The sequence below is a fragment of the Haplochromis burtoni genome, unplaced genomic scaffold (assembly GCF_018398535.1).
Source record: "Haplochromis burtoni strain Fernald_Lab_line unplaced genomic scaffold, NCSU_Asbu1 Contig_60, whole genome shotgun sequence".
NCBI classification, from domain to species: Eukaryota; Metazoa; Chordata; class Actinopteri; order Cichliformes; family Cichlidae; genus Haplochromis; species Haplochromis burtoni.
The window spans coordinates 335,637-363,082 of NW_024582421.1; the positions used below are offsets into that span (position 1 = coordinate 335,637).

The 27,446-nt window shown below is 41.9% G+C and overlaps 1 protein-coding gene across 2 annotated transcripts in view; it reads right to left on the minus strand.

Moving 5' to 3' along the window:
- The window catches only part of soga1 (suppressor of glucose, autophagy associated 1), an 84,539-nt gene that overhangs the window by 9,477 nt on the left and 47,616 nt on the right, over positions 1–27,446 (minus strand). The window contains exons 5-19 of one of the 2 annotated variants that reach the window (XM_005939016.3): positions 19,625–19,687; positions 16,984–17,151; positions 16,704–16,857; positions 15,188–15,758; positions 13,596–13,896; positions 13,056–13,277; positions 10,676–10,810; positions 8,159–8,272; positions 7,786–8,016; positions 7,458–7,574; positions 7,210–7,377; positions 2,666–2,818; positions 1,861–1,977; positions 303–367; positions 14–179 (exon numbers count right to left, since the gene is read on the minus strand). In XM_005939016.3, the coding sequence (XP_005939078.1) occupies positions 14–179; positions 303–367; positions 1,861–1,977; positions 2,666–2,818; positions 7,210–7,377; positions 7,458–7,574; positions 7,786–8,016; positions 8,159–8,272; positions 10,676–10,810; positions 13,056–13,277; positions 13,596–13,896; positions 15,188–15,758; positions 16,704–16,857; positions 16,984–17,151; positions 19,625–19,687 (2,745 nt within the window). Of the gene's footprint in view, positions 1–13; positions 180–302; positions 368–1,860; positions 1,978–2,665; positions 2,819–7,209; positions 7,378–7,457; positions 7,575–7,785; positions 8,017–8,158; positions 8,273–10,675; positions 10,814–13,055; positions 13,278–13,595; positions 13,897–15,187; positions 15,759–16,703; positions 16,858–16,983; positions 17,152–19,624; positions 19,688–27,446 lie in introns of both variants that reach the window. The other variant, XM_005939015.3, reaches the window with a different exon arrangement.

A 27,446-nucleotide genomic window follows, 5' to 3' on the forward strand; every position in this document is an offset into this window, starting at 1 on the left:
GTAAGCTGTTAACCTCATTGGTTAGGCAGGTCCAATTTTTTCTGGTGTTGTCGTCCAGATCAGAGGGAGGAATGAAAAGAGGCGGGGCAGCAAGCTGTATTTTCTCCCCCTGATTGGCTGTTCCGTTGACCTCCGAGCACTCCAGCTCTAACGTGGACTTGATCCTTTTCACCAATGAGCTGATGAGAAAAGAGAACTTATGCTTAGCTATCAAGATAACACACTGATATAATTTTTTTAAAAATTACTAGAGTAATGGGCTAAAATTGATGATCTAGCTGAAATTGATCTATTATTGTTACCTTGGTGACCCTGTTCCGTTAGCAACGACTGAGTCCGGAGACGATTCACCGCTTGGTGGCTTTGACTTTAAGAAGAAAAGAGATCCAGGCTGTCAGTGAAAAGGAACTCGCTGGATCTGCTTTTTTAAGAGCTTATTAGCATTTAAATAACCTGCATCATCTACACAAATTATTCCTGTAACATTCTTTATTTATAGTTTTTTTTCACACCCCAAAAGACATCAATAGGTTATTCTGACAGGAGAAAGCGGAGACCTTGTCTTGTATAATATGTCTGTGGCAAAGTGTATCCAAACACACATACACACACACACAGAAGGTAATGCTGAGTCAGTGTGTTTTACACTTGAGGAGTGATCTCACACTCAGGAGCTAATACACCATGGGTAAGATAAAAATGAGAGACAGTGGGAGGAAGGAAAAAAGGACTTCTGCAGGTGATGTGTTGTACAGATGTACCGGTGGATTTTCACTTTCAGCTGAAAGGCAGGGAAAACAAAATATATTTCTAAATATATAGAATATGTGATTCTAAGAGGACTTAATTATCATGTAATGTTAAAAAGAATCCTAGTAATCGTTACAGAAACTGGCCTAAAGGGGGCACTGAAACCAAATGTCAGAAATCTGTGAAAGCTCTGACACTGTAACACAAGCATGTGAGGTCTGCGTTTGACAGAGTGCGACACAGACACACAAATGTGCACACACACTGAGGAGATTTAGACAAAGGCAGGGAGCAGAGTGAATAAAACAAAAAGACAAGTTGTGTCCTTTCCAAAACGCCATGTTTCAAATAAAATAGGATCACTCGCTGTAGAGGAGGAATTAATACCAGGATGTTAGAAAGCAAAGAGAGCAAGAAAGAGTGCACACACCATTCCAAACATCTAAAAAACAAAAAAGCAAAACAAAAAAAAAACTAAACACAGATGACAGGCTCCTGTCTGTGTGTCTGGATTTTAATTTCTGCCTGTGTGTTTGAAGAAAAGACCTTTAATGACCACTGATGCAATCCCTCATCATCCTTTCCCAGACATGCTGCAGGAGCTTGGCAGTGACTGCGCTGGTGTATAATCAGCAGATATGACTGACTATGTTTTCCCGGTGAGCTCAGCTCAACCACAGCAAGGCAGTCACACAAGTGAGGGTTCTCCTTACTCACATCATGACATTACCAGCTGTGTGGTTAAAGTCGGAATCAACCAAACTTGTCTGAGATAAAAATAACAACCCCAAAGATGGCAAATGTAGTCATCTAAACTTTAAGCCTCGGCGGTAAACGTGACCTGCTCAGCATAAATGAGCGGACTTAGTTTCCGAAAGACATCTTTTTAAAACATTGAGACCAAAAATAGAGCTGACAAGACATTTAAGCTGCTGCAAAGCTTGCAAGAAAAACTGAAGTTCTTTGAGAAGTCGGAATAACAAATAACCAATAATCAATACTTCATCAGTGTACTCCTTATCTCTGACACGCACCTTCGTCCTTTTAGATTTTATCATCACAAGATAAGCTTTGACATTTTTCTCCCTAACACAAGCCCACCCATCATACCTTCCCCTGCTGCGCAGTGGCCTCTCTCAGTCGCTGCTCCCACTGAGCTCTCTCCTGGCTGAATCTCTCCAGCAGCTCCAGCTTCTCTCTGCCCCAGTTCCTCTCACCGATCTGGAGCTGATTGGTCCGCAGGTAGGTTAAAAGAGAAAGGCGAGAGGAGGTGGATGAGGAAACAAACTGGATGTGATGTTGAAATTATGTGAAAGTCTCCTTCTATTATTATTATCTTGCCTTTAAAGCTCTTTGAGTGCTCGGACAGAGAAGAAAAGTGCTATATAAGAACCAGTCCATTTACCATTACCATTTGCCTTTTACTTTGCAACCTAACTTGGTCACCGACTTTGCATACGAAAGTAGCTGTATAGATTATATTTAACATGCACACACTCACAGCAGCTGTGCTGTGCATTTGTGTATTACTGTGCAGATAAAGCATTAAAGCAACTAAGTAAATTTCAGAGGAAATAACAAATAACACTGATCCGTACACCAGTTAGAAAGAAAACAAAAGGAATATTAAATGGAAAATTAAATGATGTAATAACACTACTAATAATTATCCATATTTATTTATCTAAATAAGAACGTTTGCATTTCGTAGGGCTGCATCTCTCAATCTCCCTGCAAGGAAGAGATACAAGTGAAAGGAGTGGTTGAGCCAAAGCAATCAGGGACTGAATCAGAGCCAATGATGAAGTCTGTCAGGAGGCTAATCATAGTCATATAGCTGAGGTTACATCCAATATTTTTCTTGTAGTCCTTTATTTAAAATTAACCATCACTCAACAATTTTCTCAGGCATTACCTGTTTAGTTAGGTCCATCACTGCTGCGTAGGATTCAGCCAGCAGATGCTGATGTTCTTCGCGTTCCCTCTTCAGTGCCACCTTTAGGTCTGGAGGGTCCAGTGCGTCAGTGGAGGACATGGCTGTTGCTGATTTGCTGGCTTTGGTCTCGAGCTGGAAAGTCAGAGGGAGACATAGTAAGCACCAAAATATACTGATTTTCCTCAAAGTTCAGGGAAATAATAAAATGGCAATGGTGACTACTCCTTTTCTCAGTAACAATACACTCCAGATCCGTTCAACACTCCATCCCGACTACGCTGGGATTTTCTGATAGCTTGCCTTCTTCCCATAGTGCATCATGGTGCCAGATGTTCACCAGGCAAGCATGGCAAAGCAGCTATCTGATGTAAAAGAAAATTTGCTTGATCAGACCAGATCACCTTATTCCATTGTGCTGTGGTCCGGTTCCGCCCATTGTTGGTGCTTTCGGCAGTAACAAGAGGTCAGTATGGGCACCTTGACTGGCCTGTAGTCATGCAGACCCATAAACAACTAACTGTGATGCACTGTGTATTTTGACAGCTTTCTATCAAAACCTCTTTTTTGGCGATTTGAGCTACAGTGGCTCATCTGTTGGATGGGACCACATGGGCCAGCCTTTGCTCCCCACATGCATCTGTGAGCTCTGGGCACCCATGATCCTGTCAGTGATTCACCAAGAAGAAGCTGTTTCTAGTAAGCTGGAAACACTGAAAATGACGATAGTCTGCTGCTTCCCCGAGTTCAAACTTTGTAACACACACAGTTAATGGTCTTTGTCAAGATTCAAACTGTGACTCATTTTGACCACACTGAGATTTGCAATTGGGAAGTTCCAGCGTGTCTCCATGTTTCATCCACCTCTATTTCCCCGTTGCCATCGCTTCTGTCAGAATTCCTCCCCGCTATTCATTCTCTCCTCCTCTCTAAAGCTTTCTCACCCCACTCCCCGTCTGCCTCACCTCTTCTCCCTCTCTCCACAGCTTTCTCACCCTCTATTTTGAGCTCTACCACCCCTTTTTTCACTCTCCATAAATCTGGCCTTCTGTCACGGAGCCTGTAGGTGGGATAGCTTGAAATTTTTATGAGCAGTCCCGCTTCTTCTTTTTCTCTGTCTGAGCCTCATAGCTCACCACACTGCCGGTCCCATCAGTTTGACATACAGGCACACACACAAAACGCACCCACCCACACATCTCCGGACCTATCAATCCTCCTTCGATTCATCCGTTTATGGTGCTAATGGAACTGTCAGGCCATCGCACATGCTAAGCCCAACTCCATGTCTCCAACGCAAAGTAGTATTTCTTGTTAATGATGAAGACGGCCTAACGAGCCCCACGTCTTAACGAGGTTTACTACTGAGGCGGTGAGGGGGAGGCTATTTCACAGGATGACTGGCATTTACTGGTGCATCAGAGCCATCTGGTTCATGACTCGTTACCCACAAGTTAGCAAATTCAATTTATTCAACTAAAACTTTAATAATGAAACAGCAGAGTTGGTTTAATAATCAGAGAATGAGAGAGCTGCTCTCGGCCACTCCTTTATTCACAAGGGATCCGCACAGCTGGTAGCTCTGCATGTTTGATTTAGAAGATTTCATTTATTTATTTTTTAGACCAGATGCAGCCCCAGAGGGATCAGTGCCTCCTCCCAGGATCACACCACATATGTTCTGCTTGGTAGGCAAATGTGTAAATCACTACATCGTGGTTTATTAACCAGAATCCCCCAAAATACTTCAGATCATGTGTAAAGAATCGTTTTTGGTATAAGATTGTTTACCTTCACATTTCACACATTCATCATGCGGCTTTTGAGCAGTTTTATTCAATGTTTTTTTTTCACTTAATATTCAGTCTGAACATGTGTAACTGCTCATAGAAGCAAATATTTTCAGAAATACAACAATGGCCTCACTGTGTATATATGTGCTATTTCCATATTTACTAAACAGCAAAGTTATCTGTTAATAATTACCTTTATCCTATTCCAGCCACCAGCTGTTAAACTAACTGATGTCTCTGTGGACTGTTTGAGATCACTCATGGAAACAAAGCAAAGAAGCCTCTCCACCAAACAGCTCTTGTTGCTTGAATCAAACCAGACCTTTGTACCTATTATGCTTTTCTACCGAATTCTAAGCTCATATAAATATGGTACGGCCATATTTATATGAGCTTAGAATTCGGTAATTACATATACATATACTGATGTCAGATTCTGTAATAAGAATAAGTAATGCCTAAAAGCCAAAAGCTCAGGCTTCAGACTGCTCTCAGTTATATTTCAGACAGTTCTTTTCTTTTCTTGGCTCTATGTGATGTCTGTGAGCATGTGCTATTCAAACCCTCTGACTGCAAAAAATAAATCTGCCTTGGGGCGGGGGTTTTAAAGTAGGAGGAGCTACACTGACTTGTTTTAGACAGATCAGCTAAGGGGACGGCTGGATGTCTTATTTTAAAAAAACAAAACAGTTTGTCTTTTACTTATGAGTTGCACCTGCTTTTGAGTGGCAAGAGCGAAGGGAACTCAACAGATTTGATGAACGAGCGATCAGAGCTTCCCGCTGTGCACTCTGTCATCACGGAGATCGCAGGCGTTCATAACGTGCCCTACAGTCAGTCAGTACGGATGAGTGATTAAGAAAAAAACTAAACGAGACGGCGTTGTCCTGCATGCTTTCGGGGTTCTGCATATGCTTTCTACCTCGCTGACAGTGTTTGTGTATTGACGCTGAATGGCGAAGCTAATTCGCAGTCAAGCTGTTTGACAGATAGGACGGAGTTTGAAATTGACTTGACTCGTCCAATGAAGCAACAGCTGGAGGATTCACTGCGTGTTGCCAGGAAGCCTTGGCAATGATGTGGTCGACTAGGTGCTGAATGTGCGCACACACACTCACACTCACACACATGCAAGGCAAATTGATGGCATACTTTACAGTGTGTGTTGCTGGCTGAGGAGAGATTGGTTCCAGCTGTGGCATCTCAGCCAGGGTAACACATACTTTGTTTGTAAAGGGCAGGAAGGGGAATAAGGGTGTAAATGTGTAGCGCAGATGTTCGTTTGTCATTCTGAGAACATTTGTGATAAGGTGGAAAATGTTCAGATGCAATAAATGTTTCTTAAGTGTGCACATGCTTTGGCAATGCAATAAATTGCCTCACCCGTAATGAATCACAGCCAGGTGGAGTCAATCTTTGATTAAGGCAGCAATCGTGTGTCAGTAAATTTGTTCTTGGGAAGCAACTTGCATCTACGTCACAGTGCTCTCATCTCCAGCTGCCAATCAGAGGACTTGGACACCAGCGCCAGACCTGAATCTCTCTCATCATGACAATGATTGATGCCATTTGTTTGGATTCTTTTGTTTCTTTACAGACGGGGACCAAATCAAGCATTTTTTAAATTTCATTTCAGGTCAAATGTGGAGTTTGGTGCTTTTCTGTAGATGCCTTTGAAATCACAGTGTGCTTTTATAGGTTCTAACAGAAAACTGCACGTGTGATGGACTTTATTTCCAAACTGTATTTGTAATTTAATGACCGTTTACAATTTAACTTATAACCGGGTAGCAATTACCACATGCATCGGGACATAGAAAATATGTTTTTGCAAACTTAGATCAGGACCAAAATAATAGTAATCGTCCTCTGTGGGCCAGAGCATGACAGATGTGTCCGTGTGTAAAGTGCTTTGTAGAACCTAGCTAAGGTTAAAAGTCGCTATATAAGCACGGACCATTCACCATTTAATTGCTTAACATTAAGAGGCCTCTCCGTCTCCTCTCATTTATCTCTCTTCCTTCTCTTTCCGTCTCAATTACTGGGCGGTAACACACAGCCAACGTTCTATCTCAGAGGCTGTTAATTAACAATATTACCGCCTCGACTGCTGTTATGAGATAGACGGAGAGACAATGAGAGAGGAGAAGGGGGAGGAGACATTAAAACCATTACTTACTGCCTGTAGACAAGACAGAAAGGCACAGGAGGGGGGAGGTAGGGTGGGGGATAAAAAGCTCAAATGGACAAACACAAAACATGCGACAGATGGGGAAGATGAAATTGAACCCTTAGGATGCCATTAATTTTAAAAACCACTTGTCAAAAAGACTATCGGACACTTCAAAGCAACACGTGGCCCAGCTGGTGTACAATAACTGTATGGTTATACAAAATGCTTGTGACAGAAATCACTCAGATTTAGAAGTAGTTCATTTTGACCTGGGGGCATTTCACCTACACCTAATACTTGCACTACTTTTTTCCTTGCTCAGTATTCTTTTCGCTCTACTCAACAGTCTGAGCATGAATAGCTCATGACTGTTAAACGCCAACATCTGTCTAATTTGCACTCCAAGCAGTAGAAATTAAACCAGCTGTTTACAGGACAGGAAAATTGAACCGTTACGATGCATTTTCTGTATTACTGGACCTCATTAACACGTTTTTGTTTAGCGTCCTAATGATCAGTTTGGAAACTTCTTTACAGCAGCAGCACTTCTTCCTCCTTACCTGTGTTATGAGGCTCTTTAGTTCGGTCCTCTCCACTTCCCATGATGCCTTGGCCTTTGCGAACTGTTGAGTGAGTTCCTGTGAGCCTTGTCTCTCTTGTCGCAACTCTCCGCTTAGGTCCTGCAGCGCGACCTTTAGGTCTGCCAAAGTGCTGCTCACAGCGCTCGACTGCAAGGGAAACACAAGTAATCCACGTAAGCGTGTGCGAGCATGCGTGTGCGCGTGTGCACGAGCTTCACTTGTCCGACCTTTATAGTCGGGCTGAGTGGCTGTTCGTCTGCAGGAGCTCTCTTGTCAGTCTGGTGGGTAGGGCTCGGCAGGTTCTCCTCTTCCAGTAGCAGGTAGAGATCTTTCAGGCTGTTTATCTAAAGAACCAATCACAGAACAGCAGCATCTGAGATCACATATTCCAGTATTTTAGAGGGAACCTGAAGCTAAATCTTGAAGCTTGGACATTTTAAAGAAAAAGTAGAAATTACACACAGACAAGCTTCATAATAAATGTTTCTGCTCAAAACAACGGCAAACTGAACTATGGACCGGCTTCCACAGATTGCAGTTTCCACTCCCTCGTACCTCCAGGACGTCCTTCCACTCTGTGTCTTTCTTGCAGCCAAGCCTCCACTGTTTGAGGAAGCAGCGTAGTTTGAGGCTGAGCAGTAAAAGGGCCTGTTTGAGGTGCTGCGACTCCTGGACCAGCAGAGTCCTCTCCTGGCACCACAACTTCTTCTGAAGCCGCGCCTGGAGACCCAGACTCTGTAGCTGGAAGTCTCGTCGGAGCATGGCTTTCTGATGCTCCTCCTGGAGCTAAGAGAAACAGCAGTAAACACACAGTAGCCCAAGCAGTCACCAAATGCCCATTCATTCTCTTAAAACACCTAAATAATTTGTTAAATCTTTAGATCCAGTCAGAACAGACAATCAACTGTATTCAAGGGTGCAAACTGACCTGTGTGAGTTTAACAGCAATTTCTTTATGACCCTGCCTCTCTTTTTTCAGATCCTCCTGAGTTCCTCGAACCGACTCCTCCGCTTCTGAGAGCCGAACCTGAAGATCGCTGAGCTGCATGGAAGACGGGACAGAAGAGTGAGGAGGCGTTAAAGGAGGCAGGGGAAAACAAACAAAGGAATGGCAATCGCAGTTGAAAGGGAAACATGTTGGTAGGATAACAGATGAAAGTAAGCAATCAAAGAGAAGGATGATGAATAAGATAAACGGACACCGTAATGGGAGGTAAGTGGTCAAGAAAGCAAATGGAAAAAAGTAAGAAACAGCCAAGAGTGAGCATCCTAATCCATATTACGGTAGGTTTGTGATACAACAGCCTTTAAATCACACATCAACTGTGGCGAGCTGATGTAAGCCTACACACACACACACTGGCTTGATCTCATGCTCTCCCCATGCCTCATTTGGCTGCTGAGTGAGTGCGATCCATCGACCTGCTTCTGTACCCTTAATGTCCTGTTTCACCCTCCACTGGGCTCAGCTTCCGCCCTCCATCACCCTCCATCAGGGGCACCACCCGGCCTTCACCTTCAGCTAGAAAAACTACTCAGAAACTCTGTTCCAACAGTGACTCACTCACTCACTCTGAAAAGGTGGCAGCTACCCACGGAAAATGCGCTACAGCATCAGAGGCTGATAATAGCAGAGCAAATCTTGTATCGAGGTTTGGGAATAATTTCAATAACTCATCACACTTTTATGCTTTTAAATATGGTGATTTGAATTAGAATGCAATGCTAAAAAGAGTTTTCCAAGTATTTATTAGCCTTTTAAGAGTCTCTCTTTATTTGTGGGATCAGTTCCACTCTCATAATAACTGGATGATGTGCCTTGTTTAATCGGCTGAAAACCATAATATAAAAGCAGCATGTTATTAGGGTTTTACAATTCTTGATCACCAGCAGCTGTGCCTTAAGTCACTGACTTAAGTCCCCTGATGGTGTGACCTCATGTGTGATGGCAATAAACCAGGTACCGGTAAATCTATCTTCCCACTGTTGCCAAGTGCTTGCTCATAGGAGATCATCTAATTGATGGGGTTTTTTCTCTAATACAGTAGGGTATTTCCCCCATAGTATTAACAGCCTTGAGGTGACTTTTGTTGTGAACTGGCGCTATATAAATGTAACTGAGTTAAAAGTCAGAGTATTCAGGTGAAAAAAAGGCTAATTCCTGAATGCTAATAGGTGATTTTTTAAATATATTTTTTGGTCAGAGCCATTCTTACTGCTCCATCCAGCTGTCTAATCTTTATGCTATGCACAAACAGTGAAACTATTTTTGGCTAGCTTAGCTTAGTATAAAGACAACAAACCCAGCTCCACTGCCTGTACAATATAAACAGTGCCATTTATTATTGTACAGCATGCAGTACAGTACAAAAGTCCTGACCCATCGGTCATGTTTTATAAAATGGGAGCAGCGATTTACTGAAAGTAAAGTTCTTAAAGCTCTTCTTTGGATGTTGGCTGCTTTTTGTTCTCTGTCAAAATGATCTTGCATGCTTCAATAACACTGAGGTCTATTGTATGATCAGGTATCCTGCTGATATACTTTTACTTCATTCTCAGTGTGTTTGGAGTCATTGTCATGTGGAAAAATGAAGCTTTTGCTAATCAGCCACTTTCCAGATGATATTGCGTGGCGGATAAAATCTGGTGGTACTTTTCTGTGTTGACAATCTTATGACAACACCACTGATTAAAATGCTGCACCAAACCATGACAGCGCCCCTACTGTGTTTTACAGATGGCTGTAGACAGTCCCTGTAATATCTCTCTGTCTCATTTATAGATACTGATGTCAGTTTGAACTAAAATGTTTACATTTGGATGAATCGCTCCATAAGACACTATTATTGTGAAAGCAGCAAAAAAAGACCTCAAGAAACGAGGGGGTGGCTCGAGACTTTTGCACTGTACTGCATGTTTCTGCTGAATGCTGGCTTCTCCCCATGCTTTGTCACTGCTCTACTCTATTTTTACTATTTGGCATTCAATATTTTTCCGTCATTCTATTTTAGTCCCCCCCTTAGATAAAGAGGCAAACACACACAGGCTTGCTTATCACGGAAACACACCACCAAAAAGTCAACCAGACAAAGGTCTTCCTGTCAGTACCCCGGCTGACAGTGAAGTCACTGTTTGTTTACAACACTGTGTTGTTAGCGTGAGGTTGCTACAAATGTAAGGCACCAGTAACCTCAGGCTACAGTATGTCCTCGTACACCCACGCATGTGGAAAATCCAATCACATAACAAACATATTCAGTGATAAATAAATATTAATACTCAGTGTTAAAAGAGAGTAAGAAATCTGATATTAAAGCACTGGTTCCAGGCTCTAAGTAACTGTGTTAGCTGTCAGCTGCGAGATGGACCAGCTCTGAAATTTCAGGCCTCCTGTGCATCTTTGTGCATGTCACAATGTCACGGATTGTGCTTTTGAGCCTCTCACCTTTGCACCATCTGTCTCCTTCTCCTCATGTTGCAGCTGGCTGGTTTCCTGATTTTGCAACTCGTTGCTGTCTGATTGGCTGTTCTCCTCGGTTTCATCATTTGCTTCTGGCTCCAGCTGGTCCCTAAAATCAGGCTGCTGCATGCATGCATGGGCAAGTTAATGAAGAAAAAGAAAACAAACAGAAAAGAATCATAGAGGAGAGAGAGAGGGAGAGAGAGAGAGGGAGAGATGGGGGAGGAGGAATTGTGGAGCAAAAAAACCCAAACAAACAAACAAAAACAAAAACAAGCAAAACAGAGGAAATGACAGAAAGCAGGACAAACAAATACAACAATAAGAAAAAACAATACAACCAAAATGGCTCCTATCAATGTGACAATATTACATAAAAACTAAACAAAAAAAACCAGAACAAATAATGACTTATGGGCCTCACAAGACAAAGAAGAGGATGTAGAGGAAAAAGAGCTTGGTCAGAGAAGAGAATGAAAGAGTGGAGAAGAGAAAGAAGAGGAGGATGGAGGGTAGAATGAACGGCTGAGGGGGCACGACAGAGGGAAGGTAACGGGACGCAGAAGAGCATGAAGGATGGAGAGACGGGGGTAAAAACAGCAATGGGAGGGAGAGGAGGAAACGGAGAAGGAGAGAGGGGAGAAAAAGACGAATGGGAGGAGAAGAGAAGGAGTAAGGCAGTTAGGATGAAAGGTCAGAGCGGAGGGGCAACAAGGTGAGGAGGAGGAAAAACGGGTTTTGATGCAAGATGTGAAAGGAGTTGGAAGAAAGGGATGTGAGGGGTGCGAGGAAGAGGACGGGTGAGGAAGTTATGTGAGGATGTGTGGAGCAGTGGCAAAAAGAAGGTTTGAGGAAAGGTGGGGAAGGGTGAGGTCAAGTGCAGAAATCGATCGGATATGGTGCCCGTGCAGAGAGAAAGAGGGGAGAGAGGGAGGAAAAGGGAGATCGGAGGGGGGTTGGAACTCAGAATTGGCCTCTAATGGAGTCTAAACATTGCATTTTACTAGTTTCACTTAAAACTACGTAGAATTTCATCACAGCAGCTTCCAAGCAACACCTCGATCAGATCAGAGTCGATACAAATTTCTCTCCATGAAGGCACAACAAAACATTCCAGAGGTCTCCATATTTTGTCTGCTAATAAGTTACGAAAGACTTGAATTTTAAACAAATGGGAAAAAAATGGTAATGCAGTGGTAGAATTTACCCCTGAAACACCCTCCCACCCCAACATTACTGTTTGAGTCTCATCAGATTTTATGTAATTTTAAAATGTATTCCCAACAGTTGATGGCGGGAAAATAAAAACGACTCATCACATTATGAAAGGACAAGTCAGCCGAGTAAAGCCATAGCCTCGACTGATTCCAGTGCACTTCTTAAAAGAATCGTGGATCCCATATTGGACTTTTTATGGGCCATCTGATAGTTGAAAATACATTTGGTGCTGAGAGTAAATCCTCAGTGTGTGACAATTGACTGTGCACCAAGAACTTCCGAGTGGAGCGTTTCAAATGAAGCATGATTGGAAATCTTCTTAGAGCGGCTTCACTTTGGCTTTCTGCTGCTTTTGACAAATCAGTTTGGACAACCTGGATTCTCAGATCGTCCCTAATCATTTCAATAGCACAGAGTTTTTCGTTCTCCGCATTTTGTGTTTTTTGACAAAAATGTATCGCTGTGCAGTAAATAGAAACTAATATAAATAAAGTCATAAACTGAAGAGCAACTAAAACACACAGAACACACACAATTATTCTATTTTTTTTTTTTTTTTTAATTTTCTGTTAAGAGATTATTATTCTGTAGTCAGCTTCTGGCTTCTCTCTGTGTATTTGGTATATATTGATTAAACAGAACTTTATATAAGCTTAATAATGTCACTATATGCATGCATCAAACAGGCTCCATTTGAGGCCTAAAGCAGCAGCTAAATACAGGTTAGGAGACAACTCAACGGCATGCAGAGGACACGGATAACATCACGTGGAGAGGCTTACACTGGCAGCTCAAATCTGATTTCATCAAAGTCAAGACATCTTTGTTTTTCCCCTTATCTGTAGGGCTTGAATTACTGAAGTTAATTTAAAATGATAAGAGAGAAAGACATGAAATTTTATTTTAACGTTTGGGATGATTTGAGCGTGCCGTGTAAAGCTCATTCTTCACCGTGAGGAGAAACTAAAGCAGCATGTTGAAATGGAACTGGGAGTGCTGGTCAGCCAAACTAACAGTAGGCACTGAAAGAACAGAGAAATAAACTAGAACAGAAAAATGACAGAAAAGCTTGAAAAAACAAAAACATACGGAATAAAAGAAAAGCGTGATGATTAGTGAGAAAAGGGGAGTGTTCCTTTTCTTTTACCTTCTCCTCCACCCTGTTCTGTGGATCCTGGCCGTCTCCAGAGCAGGAGGTGGAGGTGCAAGGCGACTCCCCTTCCAACTCAAGGTCCCTGCCACCCGCTGGGGTCCTACCCAGGCTGTCTACTTTCTCCACAAAGGACTGAAGCTGGCTGTGCAGGGCCTGAAGCCTGCTGGTCAGAGCACCAACGAGAGGACGGTCGGCCAGATCAGACAGCCCTGAGATCTGAGGACGCAGAAATAACTGAACTTATCCTACAGTCATTACTGGCTGTGTGAGGGACAGGCTAGAGTTGATAAACGATGAGCTGCAGGGCTTAATCTGCAGGTGGCTGCACGACCAGTAGCAAAATAATTCCAGAGAGAATGAAGCAGACATTTGTCTCCTAGGCTAGTGTTTCACACTCTTGCAGTAACCCTTTCGTCTGAATCAAAGAAATGCAAAAAGCTCCACTTTGCCACTATTTAAAATGCTCATGAACTTACTGAGAAGCTGTGTCTTTTAATCTGAAGAACAACAAGAGACAAAACAGAGGACACGTACCTGGCTGTGAGGCTGCGGTTTCTCCAGATCACACGGCTCTGCTGCCTCACTGTTGCAGACCTTGTGAAAGATGGATGGGGATGAAGAGAGGCAGTTAGACTCGGGGGAGGTCAGGAGCTGTATAGCTGTAGAAACCAAGCGAGCCTGGTCCCTCATGGCTAGCAAGGCATCATGGTCCTTCTGCCCCAGGCACACAGGCAGCAATGTTGTGGCGTCAGCATTGTCTTCAATCTTCTTTTTCTGTTCCTTAATCTCAAGGGCGTCATTCTCACCCCCTACTGGCTCCTTGCGCTGCGGTGGACTGATGGAAAAACAAAAAGATTTTAGTATTAATAGCTGATATGTGGTGTATATATTTTGCACTTTTTGCAAAATATTTCAACACATATTGATGTTCCCTACAGGATAAATGCTTCCCTTTCAATCCCTGTAATATTGTTCTGATTCCTTTATTAACACTGTTTTGATTTGGCTGTTGGGCCTAAATGTGAAGCCGTCTGTCTGTCAGCTAAAGCCCAGCCCAAACCGACTCATGCAACCAGACAGGAATCCCCAAAACAGCAGCAAATTAAAGTGTTGCAATGGTCCAATCAAAGTAGAGACGTGAACCTGATTAAAAAGCTTAGGAGAGCTGCGCAATAAGCCTGCAAACCCCAATGAACCGAAGCAACATCATAAAGAAGAGTGGGTCAAAATTTCTGCTCGATGATATGAGAGACTGAGGAAGTCATACAGAAAATGATGACTTCAAGTTACTCCTATTAAAGCTGTTGTATAAGCTGCTGAATGATAGCAGCTTATACAGTTTTTCACTGGACTCTATGTACTCATATGAAAAACATGCTCAGATGAGCTACCATTTAACTCAAAACATTGTGCAGCACCGGCTCATAAAGTCTCTTAAGTCCAGTTCTAATGTTCACCCAACGCCCAAAACACGAAACCCTCACAGGTTTGAATGACGTCGCCTGTGTGTGCAGCAGCAGTGCCGCAGTGTGTGAGTTCATGAGCCTGCAAATAGTATTAATAGAGCATTTTGAGACATATTGCAATGATGTTACCTTAACAACGTCACAACATGTTTCTTATAATTGAAGGCGTGAGACTTTCTTTGTTTACATTTTTTAGTTAATGCACCAGTTCTACTTGAACAACATGGCTGCTCCTGTGATCGTTTCCTTATCATTATGTCTGCTCGTCTATAATTACGATCAGGAACCCCGTGTTTCGCCACAATGTTATGAAATTTGTGTAATTCCATTTAGGTAAAATTTGCAGAAATGCAGATTTACTGAAATTAAATAAAAGATTCAAAAAGTCAACTTTAGAGTTTTTTTGCATGTTATTTTCACAGTGGTACACCCTTAAGCCCTCACAATTGAAAGAAAACGTGACTCAAAATCTGTGAATCTGTAAGTGTGGAGGCTGGGATGGGGCCTAAGTCTTGTTATCAGACTGAGGCCCAGTCTGATGGCTGTATTATGACAAATCTGGTTTTTGATGGTGACTTTCTCTTGATCATTTTTGAGTTCCACTCAGTTCCACCCAAAAATGTTGAAAACCGAACAGGAAAAGAGAAAATATGAAATTACCTGCTGGGGAGGCACTCAGCTGAGTCTCCAGCCTCTGCATCCGTCTCCAGAGCCAGTCTTAATGAAGAGGAGGAGGATGAAGAGGCGGGAGAGTGATAGGAAGCCAGATCACAGCGCTGTAGGTTGGACAGAAGCACGCGATTCTCATACTGAAGCTTCTTCACCTTCCCGCTTAGTTCTCCAATCTGAAGCGTCGCCAGTCGGAGCTCCTCCTCCTGAGTCGGGGTGTCAGTGCTGATAAGCACCGACCCTTCCTGTAACGTGTGCACCGGACTGTCGTTGAGCATCCCGTCTGTCAGCGACATTAATGAGTTGGACGACAGCGCGGATGCAGGAGGCGGGAGCTCAGATTTATAGCGGTTTATCTCGTTCATCAGAAGTTTATTTTGTTCCTCCATCTCAATGAGAGACCTCCTCAGCAGCTCTGCCTCTTCCTCCACAAACTGCAGGTGTCTCTGGAGCTCCATGACGTTTTCAGATGAAGCCCCGCCACCAAGCACCATGGCCCCTCCTGTGAGGCCGAGCGCTGCCCCAAGACCGCCGCCAACACCACTGAGCTCTTGAGGACCATCTAAGGGGAAAAGCAATAAAAGTTAGATGCTAAAACAAACAAGGGCAAAAATTAAAAAAAATAATAACATACTTTTGGTATCTTCCTTGAGTCTTTGCACTGTATGCTAACTGGCTACTGACTCTAGCCTCATCTTTACTACACAGCTAACAAGGACATATCAATCTTATCATCCCAGCAGCAAAATCACTGAATTTACAAACCAGTCTCAAAAGCAATTTAACAATATAAAATGAAAAGAAAAAATTAAAATAAAGAAGTTAAGGACCTAATATACATATAAGCCTGAGCTTTTAGGTCACTGGGTTGGCTTTTACAAAAATCTGCCTTACTTCAGTCAGGAATTTAATCACTTTAGTATCCAGTTTTTCAACTTCAGTAAAGAAAACGTTATATCCATCTGCAGTATTTTATATGAGCAGTATGGCTCTGTCTGCCCTTGAAAGCCTAAGGGAAAGCATACCTTCCTGCCCTTCTGTGCACATACATTAAAAGCCTGAGGCAGGGAGAGCAGCACGGAGAACCCAGAGTACAAAACAGAGCAGGTAAAAGGCAAAAAACCCCCATGATGTTGTTTAAGTCAGATACACCTTCACAAGGAGCAGCTAAAGTGCAGGTGGGTTGCAAAGAGGCTTGGATATCTACAAAGTTTACAACTGAAGTGGGCCAGCACTGAGATCAGCTAACATCAGCTCATGTATCTGGCTTGGCATGCCTCAGCTAATGTTATGCAATACGTGACAGACACAAGTATATATAAGGTCATTATTTACTGAAAGGAGCCAGCATACCAGCATATGTCTTTTTCCTAATCTAGCCACTTCCTATGTAAGATTTCTAAATACAAAATGTTTCCTGCTGATTTAAGATAATCTCCACCTCCAAGCGGGTGGAAGATCAGATGAAAAATGGACCACAGAATAATTAAACGATGAGACAAACCACCTTGCGGGCCCTTCATGTCGTCCATCTCAGCCCGTAGCCCCCTGTTCTCCACCTCCAGCTCCACAATGCGTCGACTCAGTAGGTTAGCCTCCTCCTCGACCAGCTTTAGGTGGACTCTGATTTCTGCCTCACGGGTGTGGGGGGAGTCAGCAACCTTACAGATGAGATGAGCAGAGAAAAGTAATTCACCTCCTAATTCTTCATGCTTTAATTTTAGATCATGCAAACTGGCTCAAATGTCTTTGTAGCAAATTGTCAAGGAGCCCCATCGTTTCCTCACCTCCTCCACAGTGAGGGAGGCGTTGATGTCTCCGTAGAGCGACCTGTACTTGGCCAGCTCCTCCTTCATGGCCTCGCTGTCCTTCACCAGTTTGGTCAGCTTCTTGCACATCAGGGCTGATTCCTCTTTGGCAAAGTGGAGTTGACATTTCAGGTCTGAACTGTCCTCCTGCAGCGACGGGACAAGACGAAAAGAGAGCACAAAGGTGACGATGCTATAAAAAGTGCTGCATCACAAAGACACCAAAATGCACACAAGTGCATTATGGAAATGTCAGAGGGCTGTGTTGTCATTTGAGTATCGAATCATCTGCATTAAAAATAAAAATTAATTCAGATTCAAAAGTGCATATGACCAAATGATGAAAATAATTAAATCACATACATTTAATAAAGGCACCGGTTGTTTGGGTCTAAGATATAATTGAGAGTCACCCTCAGACCTTTCAGTGTAATTGTAAAAATGCAACGGCAGTCCATCATATGATTAGAAAGTCATAAAAATATCATTAGCTGTTATTAAGCTGTGTTATATGTGTTACAATAAATACATGATAACAAAAAGATAATTAAATAATGCTCCATTAGTATAATTTATGCAAAAACTTTAATGGAAAAGTGAATGAAGACAAGTAAATGAGAGAAAAAAAGACTAGATAAGGTTCAGTGAGTAACGACGACAGACAGTCGAGCTTTGACAGAGGTTATATAGAGCTGAACGAAGTGACACACACAAAGTCAAAGCTGCAGACACAGACACACAACAAGAGAACCGGTCAGATCACTTCATGAACAGAATGCAACCTTTAGATCCATCCAGACTGAGACGTGGATGACATTAGAGGTTAAGGTGAATCATCTGAGGACTGGGTTATATTCTGATGTTGATAAGTTTAATATTTTGGGCTCTGTATTTCTGTCAGCTTGCTGGTAAAAAAGAAAAAAACTAAACAAGACAGTGCAACATTAAGGCCATGCTGGCTAATGGTGAAACATTATGGTCCCTTTTTCAAGGTCTTTATAGTCTCTCAAAATAACTATATAAAACCACAAGTGCTGTATAATAACCTGATTCAATTTTCCTGTGCTGTTATCCTAAACTCAGTACTAAGCCTTGTCGACCTGAGGTGACCCCGTGCAGCCATTCCTCAGATGCAGCTCCGTGGTTGTATTTGTTTTACGGCCTGTGGAGCGATTCCAACCACATTAAGCTCGACGAGGGCCGGCGAATTTACAGCCATTTATGGTATGTGGCTTGGAATGGGAGCCCGGGCCCGGCTTGTGTTAGCAGCCAGAGAGATGGCGGTGTAGATAATTACCTTCACTGCAAACACCTTCTGTGGTGATTTGTTAGCCTGCTGAGTTTTTATTCTGCATCTGTGTAGTTTGTTCTTGTGTAAAACCTGAGCTCCTACACCGCTTACTTCTTTAGTCCCTGTTTTCATATTCTTTGGGCGGTGTTTAAACTCTTTTAATGACTCAGAAGATTAATGAGGGGGGATCGACTCAAAAACAGTGGAGGAAAAAGCTACAGAATCAAAAGGAAGGAGAGACTGAAAGTGTAATCTTGAGACTTGAGCTGTATTCCCCAAGCAAACAAGAACTGAGTAGATAAGGATTACAGGAAGTACAAACACCTGCAGGACAAGATGGAGAAGAGTAAAGATGAGAAGGAAGAAGGGAACTGCTGATCTGTCTGCTTCAAACTGCAAGCAGCCCGTTTGGATAGCTAAGAGTGTGATCCCCAGAGGAAATCGCTCAAAATAAGCAGAGACGCGCAAACAACAAAGTCATGAGTTGTTAGGCCAAAACACAGAAAGGATGAGAAGTTTCCTAACTCGACACATTCAGCGTCTATTCTGAAGCTTAAAATACAAGTGAAGGTTTGGACTGAAACAAATAATAAGACGTACGGAGGAGATGTTAGGGTTTTTCTAGTGGTGACTAAAATATCCGCATTCAAATTTATTTGTTTGCCTTTTTTCAATTATTAACCACATAAAAATTAGTCATCATAAAAATGAGACCATAACAACTCCTCATGGCATGTTCCATATGCATGTTACACTTTACAATATCATACTCTAGTGCAGGGTATGATTTATGTCTGGGAACGTTCATGGAGGGCAGCTTTTCATAATTATTTCAGCGCTGTTCTGTTTTTCCTGCTTGATCAGGGCTAATAACAGTCATAGCCCACCTGCAGCACATGTGATTACATTCCCAGAGAGGTGACAGTTGCCTGCGGCGATGCTGACACTAAAAGCTACACCACAATATGATACAGTTTAATATCTATATTTCATATCTTTAGCTGTTATCGTTAGCTGTGGATGTCTGGACAGGCAGGAATGGAGCTTCGCTGTAAGAAATAGAAATATCCTGAATGAGTGTTTATCTATTAAAGAAAGTTGTATTATATCACAGCCTTGCAGATGCTTTTGGAGGAGTTATACTCTGTGTTCGCAAAGAGTGGTATAGTTCTGTAAAGGTTTCCCTCCGTCCCTGAAACCTACAGACGTAACTTCTCATGCCACTCGCTCTCCTGCTATAAGTGTCTCAAGCTGCAACACATTGTGTCTCGTATTGATTTGTTAAACCTTCTGGAGGAAAACACAGACATGTGCGTGCTTGGTTCTTACCTGTGCGGCGAGCTTTTTGTCAGGTTTGTTGTTGGGTCGTGCTCCTCGTTTCTTCTGGGAGTTCTGAAACAAAGACACACACAGAGCCTCATTAGTAAGTCTTGACACCATATCGACTGTGAACTGTTTCAATAAAATGAAGAACGGACTCAGTCTGAAATGAAGAGGAGAAAGCAGGGACTTAGGGCCATCAAAAAGTGGTAATCTCAACTGTCAGCATCAAGACAAAAACAGATTAGGATTGTTTTGTGCAGCAAATGGGACGTCATTTTTGTGTTCTTTTGCACTTTAATATCACTAAATAACAGATTTAAGTCAGTGTAACTGCATGAAGCCGCAGTCTGGAGACTTAAATCCTTAAATTAAACATAAATACCAGAAAAACAGCTACCCTGGCTTCGACCAAACGTGACCACATTGGACTGCGAGCATCTTTTAGGTCCACTAATTACCATGTCCTGTTGTGTTTGTTTAAGCTGTACAAAATCAATCTCTTCAGATTCCTATGTCAAAACATCCAAGTTAGAGACATTAAAAATTCCATTTACAGCATAGTGCAGTGTAGTTTTCCTTTCAAATGATTTTTTTTCCTTTCTTTTAAAACCAATTCAGAGTTTATTGAGGCTTAAAGGTAGGACTGAGATTGCTGCCACAAAAAGATGCATGCGTAGAACAAATTGGGTTTTCTCTACTACTACAAGAGCAGTCACAATGTATAAATGTCAAGGACTTAAAGTGTGAAAGGCAACAACAGAGAAAAAGCCTTTTTTACACACATAAAGAGCAAAATCAGACTTCCAGTGTGGACCGGATAAGGACATTAGTCATTCCTGGTTTTTTAAAAAACGGTGTCAGCACAAACATTGACGTTGTATCTTCAAAAGTACAAAAGGTAATGGATGATGAGACATTGGCTACATTGGATACAAATCTGCTTTTTGGCAGATTTAGGCCTGCATTAGAATTAGAAAAATATATTTAAAATACTCAAAACCTATTTTTTTAAATTTCATCGTGACTGCCATTAATGGGCACACCAGAGTCATTAAATGCTTTTCTTATCTGTCTGTGCTTGATGTGTACCTGTAAGTGGTAAAATATCCAGACCATCTTTGTTTGAGCAGCTCTTTTCTTGTCATCTTATTATCTTACAAACAATACAATATTGTATGTACAGCAGCAAATCTGAGCCTTAATCTGCCACTGAAACTACATCAGAGAAGTATGAACATCATTCTAGAACCTTATAAGCCACACACACACACACACACACACACACACACACACACACACACACACACACACACACACAGAAATATGAAATTCCAAACACACTCTTTCATATGACACACTTCCTCTCCCTCTTGTGCGAAGCTTTGGGTGTCACTGCAGTGGTGATGTGTATCATTTCTGTGGAGACTTGAATCAACACTGATAAGAGCGTGGAATTACAGCTGTGAGGTGGAGGTACAAGTGCTAGAATAAAGAGACACACAGACACATCATCCACTGTTTGTCCAAGTATCTTCCCAGTGCATCAGACTATCATAAATCATCATCCTTCCCTCTCTTTACAGCCAATCATCACACATACACATGTACACACAGGACAGACGCTGCAGTGCAAGCAGCCAAGCTCATCTGGCTCACTCCGTTTCCATGGAAACAAGCTACTCTGCAATGAGAACTGCCGACAACAAAAGAAAGAAACGGAGGGATGAATAGAACAAAAAGGTGATAAAGGACGACATAAATATATAAACAAATGCTACTGCTTGGGTCATTTTTTAGATCTACAGTGTGTTTTTAATTTTCCCCCAAATGACCAGGCTTTAAGTGAATTATTAAAATGCTCCGCGGACACTATCAAGTGGAGGAAATTTCAAAATATGTCATCTTATAACCAGGTGTACTGCAGCGAAGCATCAGACTGAAGGACATTTATCTATCTGTCTCACTTCTTTCTGTTTTTTAATGCATTCTGCTCTTTTATTTCTTCCAAATGATCGACTCATCATTCGTTGGGCTATTTCCTGATTTTTAATTTTTCATCTTTCCATGTCCTATTTTACTCTCCCAACCCATTTTATAACCATTTTATTATCGAGTGCAAACAGTGGTTAAAAGCTCTGAACTCACTGATCGATAGGCCTGCCTGATAATGGAACCATTGATTATGGCTGGAGGTTGAACAGATGTCAGAACTGTTGGATCAGGTTTTCAGCTGGGCAGCAATCCAGCAACAGCAAACGCTGCTCTGTCTGACAAATTGTCATTGGAGTTGAAAATGCAGCAAATGAATAGTTCCTCAAACCTTTTCTGAGGAAAGGTGAGCAGCAATCTCCCGAGTTAAAAAGTGAGACCAATGAGGAAAAGGGCCAAAAAGTGCAGTTCTGTAAACGGCCACTTAAAGCTGGTTTCTAGCTGAGTTCTGATATGGATTTCTCTTATACCAGACAAATAAAAGGGGCTGCTGTTCCCACATGGGAGGCAAAATGACATTTTGATGTTAGAGACTTTTAGAGACACATCATTGATTACAGCAGCAGGGAAAGTATAGCTTTCTTTGCAATACATCTGGTCCATTCAGTTGTCCCATTAGGTAGTGATCTTGTGGAACAACCTAATATATATGATACAGTGTCACAGAGTAACTGCAGGCCAGCCAGTGTGTACAATAAGAGGAGAGAGAATTCTGGCATATTTTATTATTTACTTGAGTCCATTTCCTGTCTGCATATCGGTTATTTTCCAGTGTGCCTGACTTGTTTAAACCTGCTTTACCTGCTGATTCTTTAGCGAGCTGGGCAGGAGCACGACAAGCTCTAAAGAATACGAACTGATATGTTAGGAAACTGTTGCACATTTGCAATAATCCAACAGACTGTCAGTCATCTGTGTGATCCTCTGACTCTCTACACAACGGAAAACAAAAAAACCAGCAAACAGTACAGGCTGGATTGCAGAAACTGATAAACCGATATGTCAGAGGTTCTTCTCGCTGCAATCTGCATCAATCTGACCAAACTATCAGTTTAACAGCTAAAATGAGAACTTCACTGTCTGAATCTGGAATAAAAGGATGGTGATGGCAGCTGTTCTTTTAAATATAGTAAATATATATGTTTCTGCTGATCATTGATGCAATGACATTAACATTAACCATGACAGTTGGAAATACCTCAAATACCTGTGTGCAGGATTTTTATACCTCAGTCATTACCCTTCTATATAAAAGACAACCTAACAAATTTCTATTCCTGTTCCTGGCACCCTGGTGTATTTGATGTGCAAACCCTCATTTTCACATAAGCATGCTTTGAAATGTTCATTATTATTTTATGTAAACGCACACACACTGTGCCTGAGCCTGGTTCTCATGTTTCTCAGCCTGTAGGTCTACGGTTACGTTGCAGATACGGTAACAAGTCAACTTCCATGTTATCTGATAACATATTTAATAGCATCTGACCGCTGCCTCTGCTTTTTCAGCAGCAGCAAAGGTTGTGTCAGGATTTATTTTACAGTAACCCCACTGTTGATCCTCTGCAGCAGAAATGCTGATGAAAGGGGCGATGGAGACAGATAAAAAAATGTGAGGGGGAAATGATGACATATCCAGAGAGTGTCAGAAAGAGGAGCAAACAGATGGATTTTCAAAGTCAAACACTATTGCCTGAGTGAACCTCAGGATGAAAGGGAACAGATCAGGACAGAGAGGGAAAGAGGAAGAGATGGCCAGTGACAAAGAGACAGAAAGCAACAACAATGGCAGAGGAAGAAAAAGGGAACGTGAAAGAGAGAAATGTTGTCATTCCTCTGTCATGGATGAAGAGTCACAGCAGTGTAAACTTTTCTCCTTCCAATCCGATCTGATCCACAGCTCATCCAGCCATGGCGTATGGTACTGCAGAGCAGGGTGGGATCAAAAGCAGTGAGACAAACACTCGAAGGAAAGTTGGGAAAGTCTGGAAGAGGGCCATGAAAAATGTTTAAAATGTTTGGCAGCTAATGAGGAACGGCAAAACCTAAACAAAGCAACGCTGCAATTCATGATGTGGCAATTACAACACGTGTAAAGGGCAAAAAATGTAAAAATGTGAGCGAATAAGAATGAAATAAAACCGACTTTATTGTGATGTTACTGTTGCTGAGAGCTTGAGAGACTGGAGAGAAAGAAACTGACATGCTTTCTGAGTGGAAATGGTTTTAACAGCGAGTCAGGTTACGGCCCGTCACACAGGTTAACTGACAATACATGACACTGCTCCTGGAGAACGAGGGGGGGAGAGAGGAGACTGCAAAGAAATCAGATTTGCTTTCAGTGTACAGACTCACTTAAACCAACCGGGCATGAAACCCTGGGCGTGACACAGCAGAGAGGAAAGGACTTCTAGAAAGAAATGGACTGTAAGGACGGGAGTCTAGCTTTGTCTTTACACCCACAAACTGAGGGCCTTTTTTCTGGTCCCACTCTCTGCCTCTATACACGGATGGACGGATTTAAAGGTGTACGCTGGCTGCACACACGGCATCCGTGGGGATCAAACACTTAACCTGGGCTACCAAACTCACTGTTCAACTGTCCAACATTTTCCAACGGTGACATTTTCAAGCTATTTGCTGATTTCATAGATTAGTTCACAACAGTTTTGATGCAGGGGTATCCTTTTATTTTGTTTTTCGAGTAGACACGGCAAAGCAAAGGTATGCCTAATATCCCTGTGTTGTGTTATGTCTGCATTATCGTAATAATGTTGGTCCAGGATCAACATTGCACCGACCAGTCACGTGGCTGTGATGTGATAGCTTTGCAATGTGGGGAGAAAAAATAAAAAAATAAATCCTCTGCTTATATAAAACTCTCTCCTGGAACAAATGGTTAGCATTTAATGCTAACTGAATGCTCAGATAACATCCGTGGTCAGTTTCAATGTTAGTTATTATTATAATGATACAGGATACACAAACAATGCAATGATTTCATGGACATGGACAGCATACATATAAATAATTATGCATAATTCTGAAGAAGGTCTGCACCAAAACGCTGCAAAGTCAGATTTTAAATCACAAAACTTTTATGTCACTTATAAAAATATTGTTGTCTGAAGAAAAACAAGAGTCTTTCAGTCACTGATGCACTGCTGCAAATAATTTACTCTGAAGGTAGAACTTAGATCAGATTGCTCGAATATTGAGTGAAAGTGTGTGTTTGTGGTTGCCAAGGGGATTGCGCAGGTTTCTGGAAAGAAAATTGATTTATTTGAAGTGGATGAAGCTCCAGACTCTCTCTCTCTCTCTTTGTTTCAGGCAGAGGAGCCGTCTCTGCATGAAAGAACAGGACATCACTACCGCACACCCGGGAACAAAGACTGGCCACAACACAGCACATAACGAGTTGCATAACCCGGGTGTGTGTCTGTATGTGTGTGCAAGATAAGAATGGATGGTGGTGCAGAGAAATGGAAGAGTGACAAGTGGGAGAGGAGGAGATAATTAGAAAGTACTATCCCTCCTAGTGCTAACAAAACACAACAAATCATCAGCGCTTGCTGCTACAAATCATTAAATTGGCTCATTAATGAGGTTTGAAATGCAATTAATCTTGTTTTTTTATCTGTTTTGGGGACATAAACTGCCTTGCATTCTAAAACAGGCTAAATTAACACATCTTGCTCAAATCTCGCTATTTACCCACTGAAACAATCCAACAATGTCAACACCAAAACACAACTGTGTGCTTGTGATGTTGTGAACACATCTCAACATCATATTTATAGTTGAAAAATCCCTTTGCTTAATTCCTAGGATGCACAAGCAGCGTTAAGCAGCTCTTCCCGACTGCGTGCACACAGAGCAAAGCCGCTCCGAGCACAGCGGAGCAGAACAGATAATACGAAAGCAACACCAACGTTTTCCCAATCCCCAGCCCGCTCAGCTCATTACTACACGCTCACACTGTTTCTCCATACTTTGCAGTATCTCTCACACCCTCTTAACACACATTTCATGAAAACGTTCCAACACCCGGCTAGTCCTGAATTAGGAAATAATAAGCCCATTTGCTGTGAGCGCTTCAAGCATAAAGCCACTTTGGCTGCTGTGGTTATGACCATGAACTCCAACTTTTCTAAATTTCCATTTTCTAAATTTGCTTATAACTTTCAATCACACTGGTGGTTTTACAGTATATGATATTATAAACAAATTATTTCTGCAATTCGATGGTTTTAGTTTGAGTTTCCATTTTTCTCACTTTTTCAATAAGATGTAAACGGTGCAGACAATATTTTTAGAATCAAGATTCAAAGATTCAAAGTGTTTATTGTCATGTGTACAGAAGAAATAGCATTTCTCTGTGCAATGAAATTCTTCCTTTGCTGTCCATACACAAATGCCACACACAGTGGTATGAATTTTCTTGTGGTTTTCACTAGTATAGGGATAATATTTTAATAAGATCTAGAGAAAGAATTCAGGAACATTTGCTGTCACATATCTTGGTACTGAAAAGAATGAAGATGAACAGACTTGTTGACCAGAAGTATCGACAGGCAGCTCTAAATGTATCCTCCAACAGAGATTTGTTTGTTGAACACACCTTTACATCTTTACTCTTCTTTTAGATAAGCGAACACAGTGAGGTCCCGTATCATCGCCAATATTAAATAAAAGAAGCCTGGCTGGCCTTGAGGCTTCAGAAGATTCAAAGAAAAGATGCCTTGAGAAACCTTGAGGTCAGTGGCAGCTTCAAATCGGTGGGGTTCAGTAAAGGCTCGATTGAGCGGGACCTTTCCACACCTCTCTAAAATAGGAAGATCTACCATAAAAATCCTGCACACAGATTTTACAGTTCCAGTGAGCAATTGGGGGGCGGCAAAAACTGCTGCATCCGGCTTCAAAGTAAAGATGATTTGTAAGTGAAGAGATAAAACCTGTCAGAGCGACTCTGGCCTCGAGTAGAAATTTCAAGATCTGGGCACATTAAATTTGATGCTGGAAACATCATGGTTAGGCAACACATCAGAGAGCGATGGGAGCGCGTGAAGAAAAACAAACACATTTGTTCGTTCATTTCATCACACTTGCTCATTTCTTGCTTCATTTCTTGCTCTTCTACTCTTTGCATGGTAAAATGAAACGCAGCAAAGCCCTGCGCAGTGAACAAACTCTGTTAGTAATGTTTGCTATAATAAAATATTCATTTTTGACAGCTGAAAGCTAATGGTGACACATTCCTGACTGTACTATAACAGCAAAAATGACTGGTTTGAGTTCTTACGAATGCAACTGTTAAATAAAAAAACATCCATTTTTCATATAAACATGATGTAGCCTCCCCTGCCTTAAACTGGGAGGTAAATTTCACACAATCACACAGGAAAAAAACACCAACAGTGAAGAGGAGGAATGAAAAAGTGGAAAGCCAGTGTGGTTAGGGATGACTGAGCTTTCCAAAACTATCAGACTGGCACATTAACAGCAGAAACGCAAGGATCCAATTAACGCAAACAACGAAGTCGTTCATTTTTGAAATGTATTTTTGTTGTGTGACGTCTGCTTTAATCAGAAAAGGATTCCTGGGAAAAACTCACTCAAGGAACGTCTGAAACACCAAACGGCTCCAGTTCAGAAATCCGGCAATTAGTTGACGTCAGTGTGGACTTTATGGTGGAGTGTAAAACAAAGGTGCCTTTCTCTAGCACACACGCACACATACTCACTGTATGCTATCTCTGCTCGCACCCAGTTATGTCCTGCTTTCAAAATACAGCAGGGAAAGCAAGAGGAAGAAAAAAACTGAACAGAAGAGAAGCTG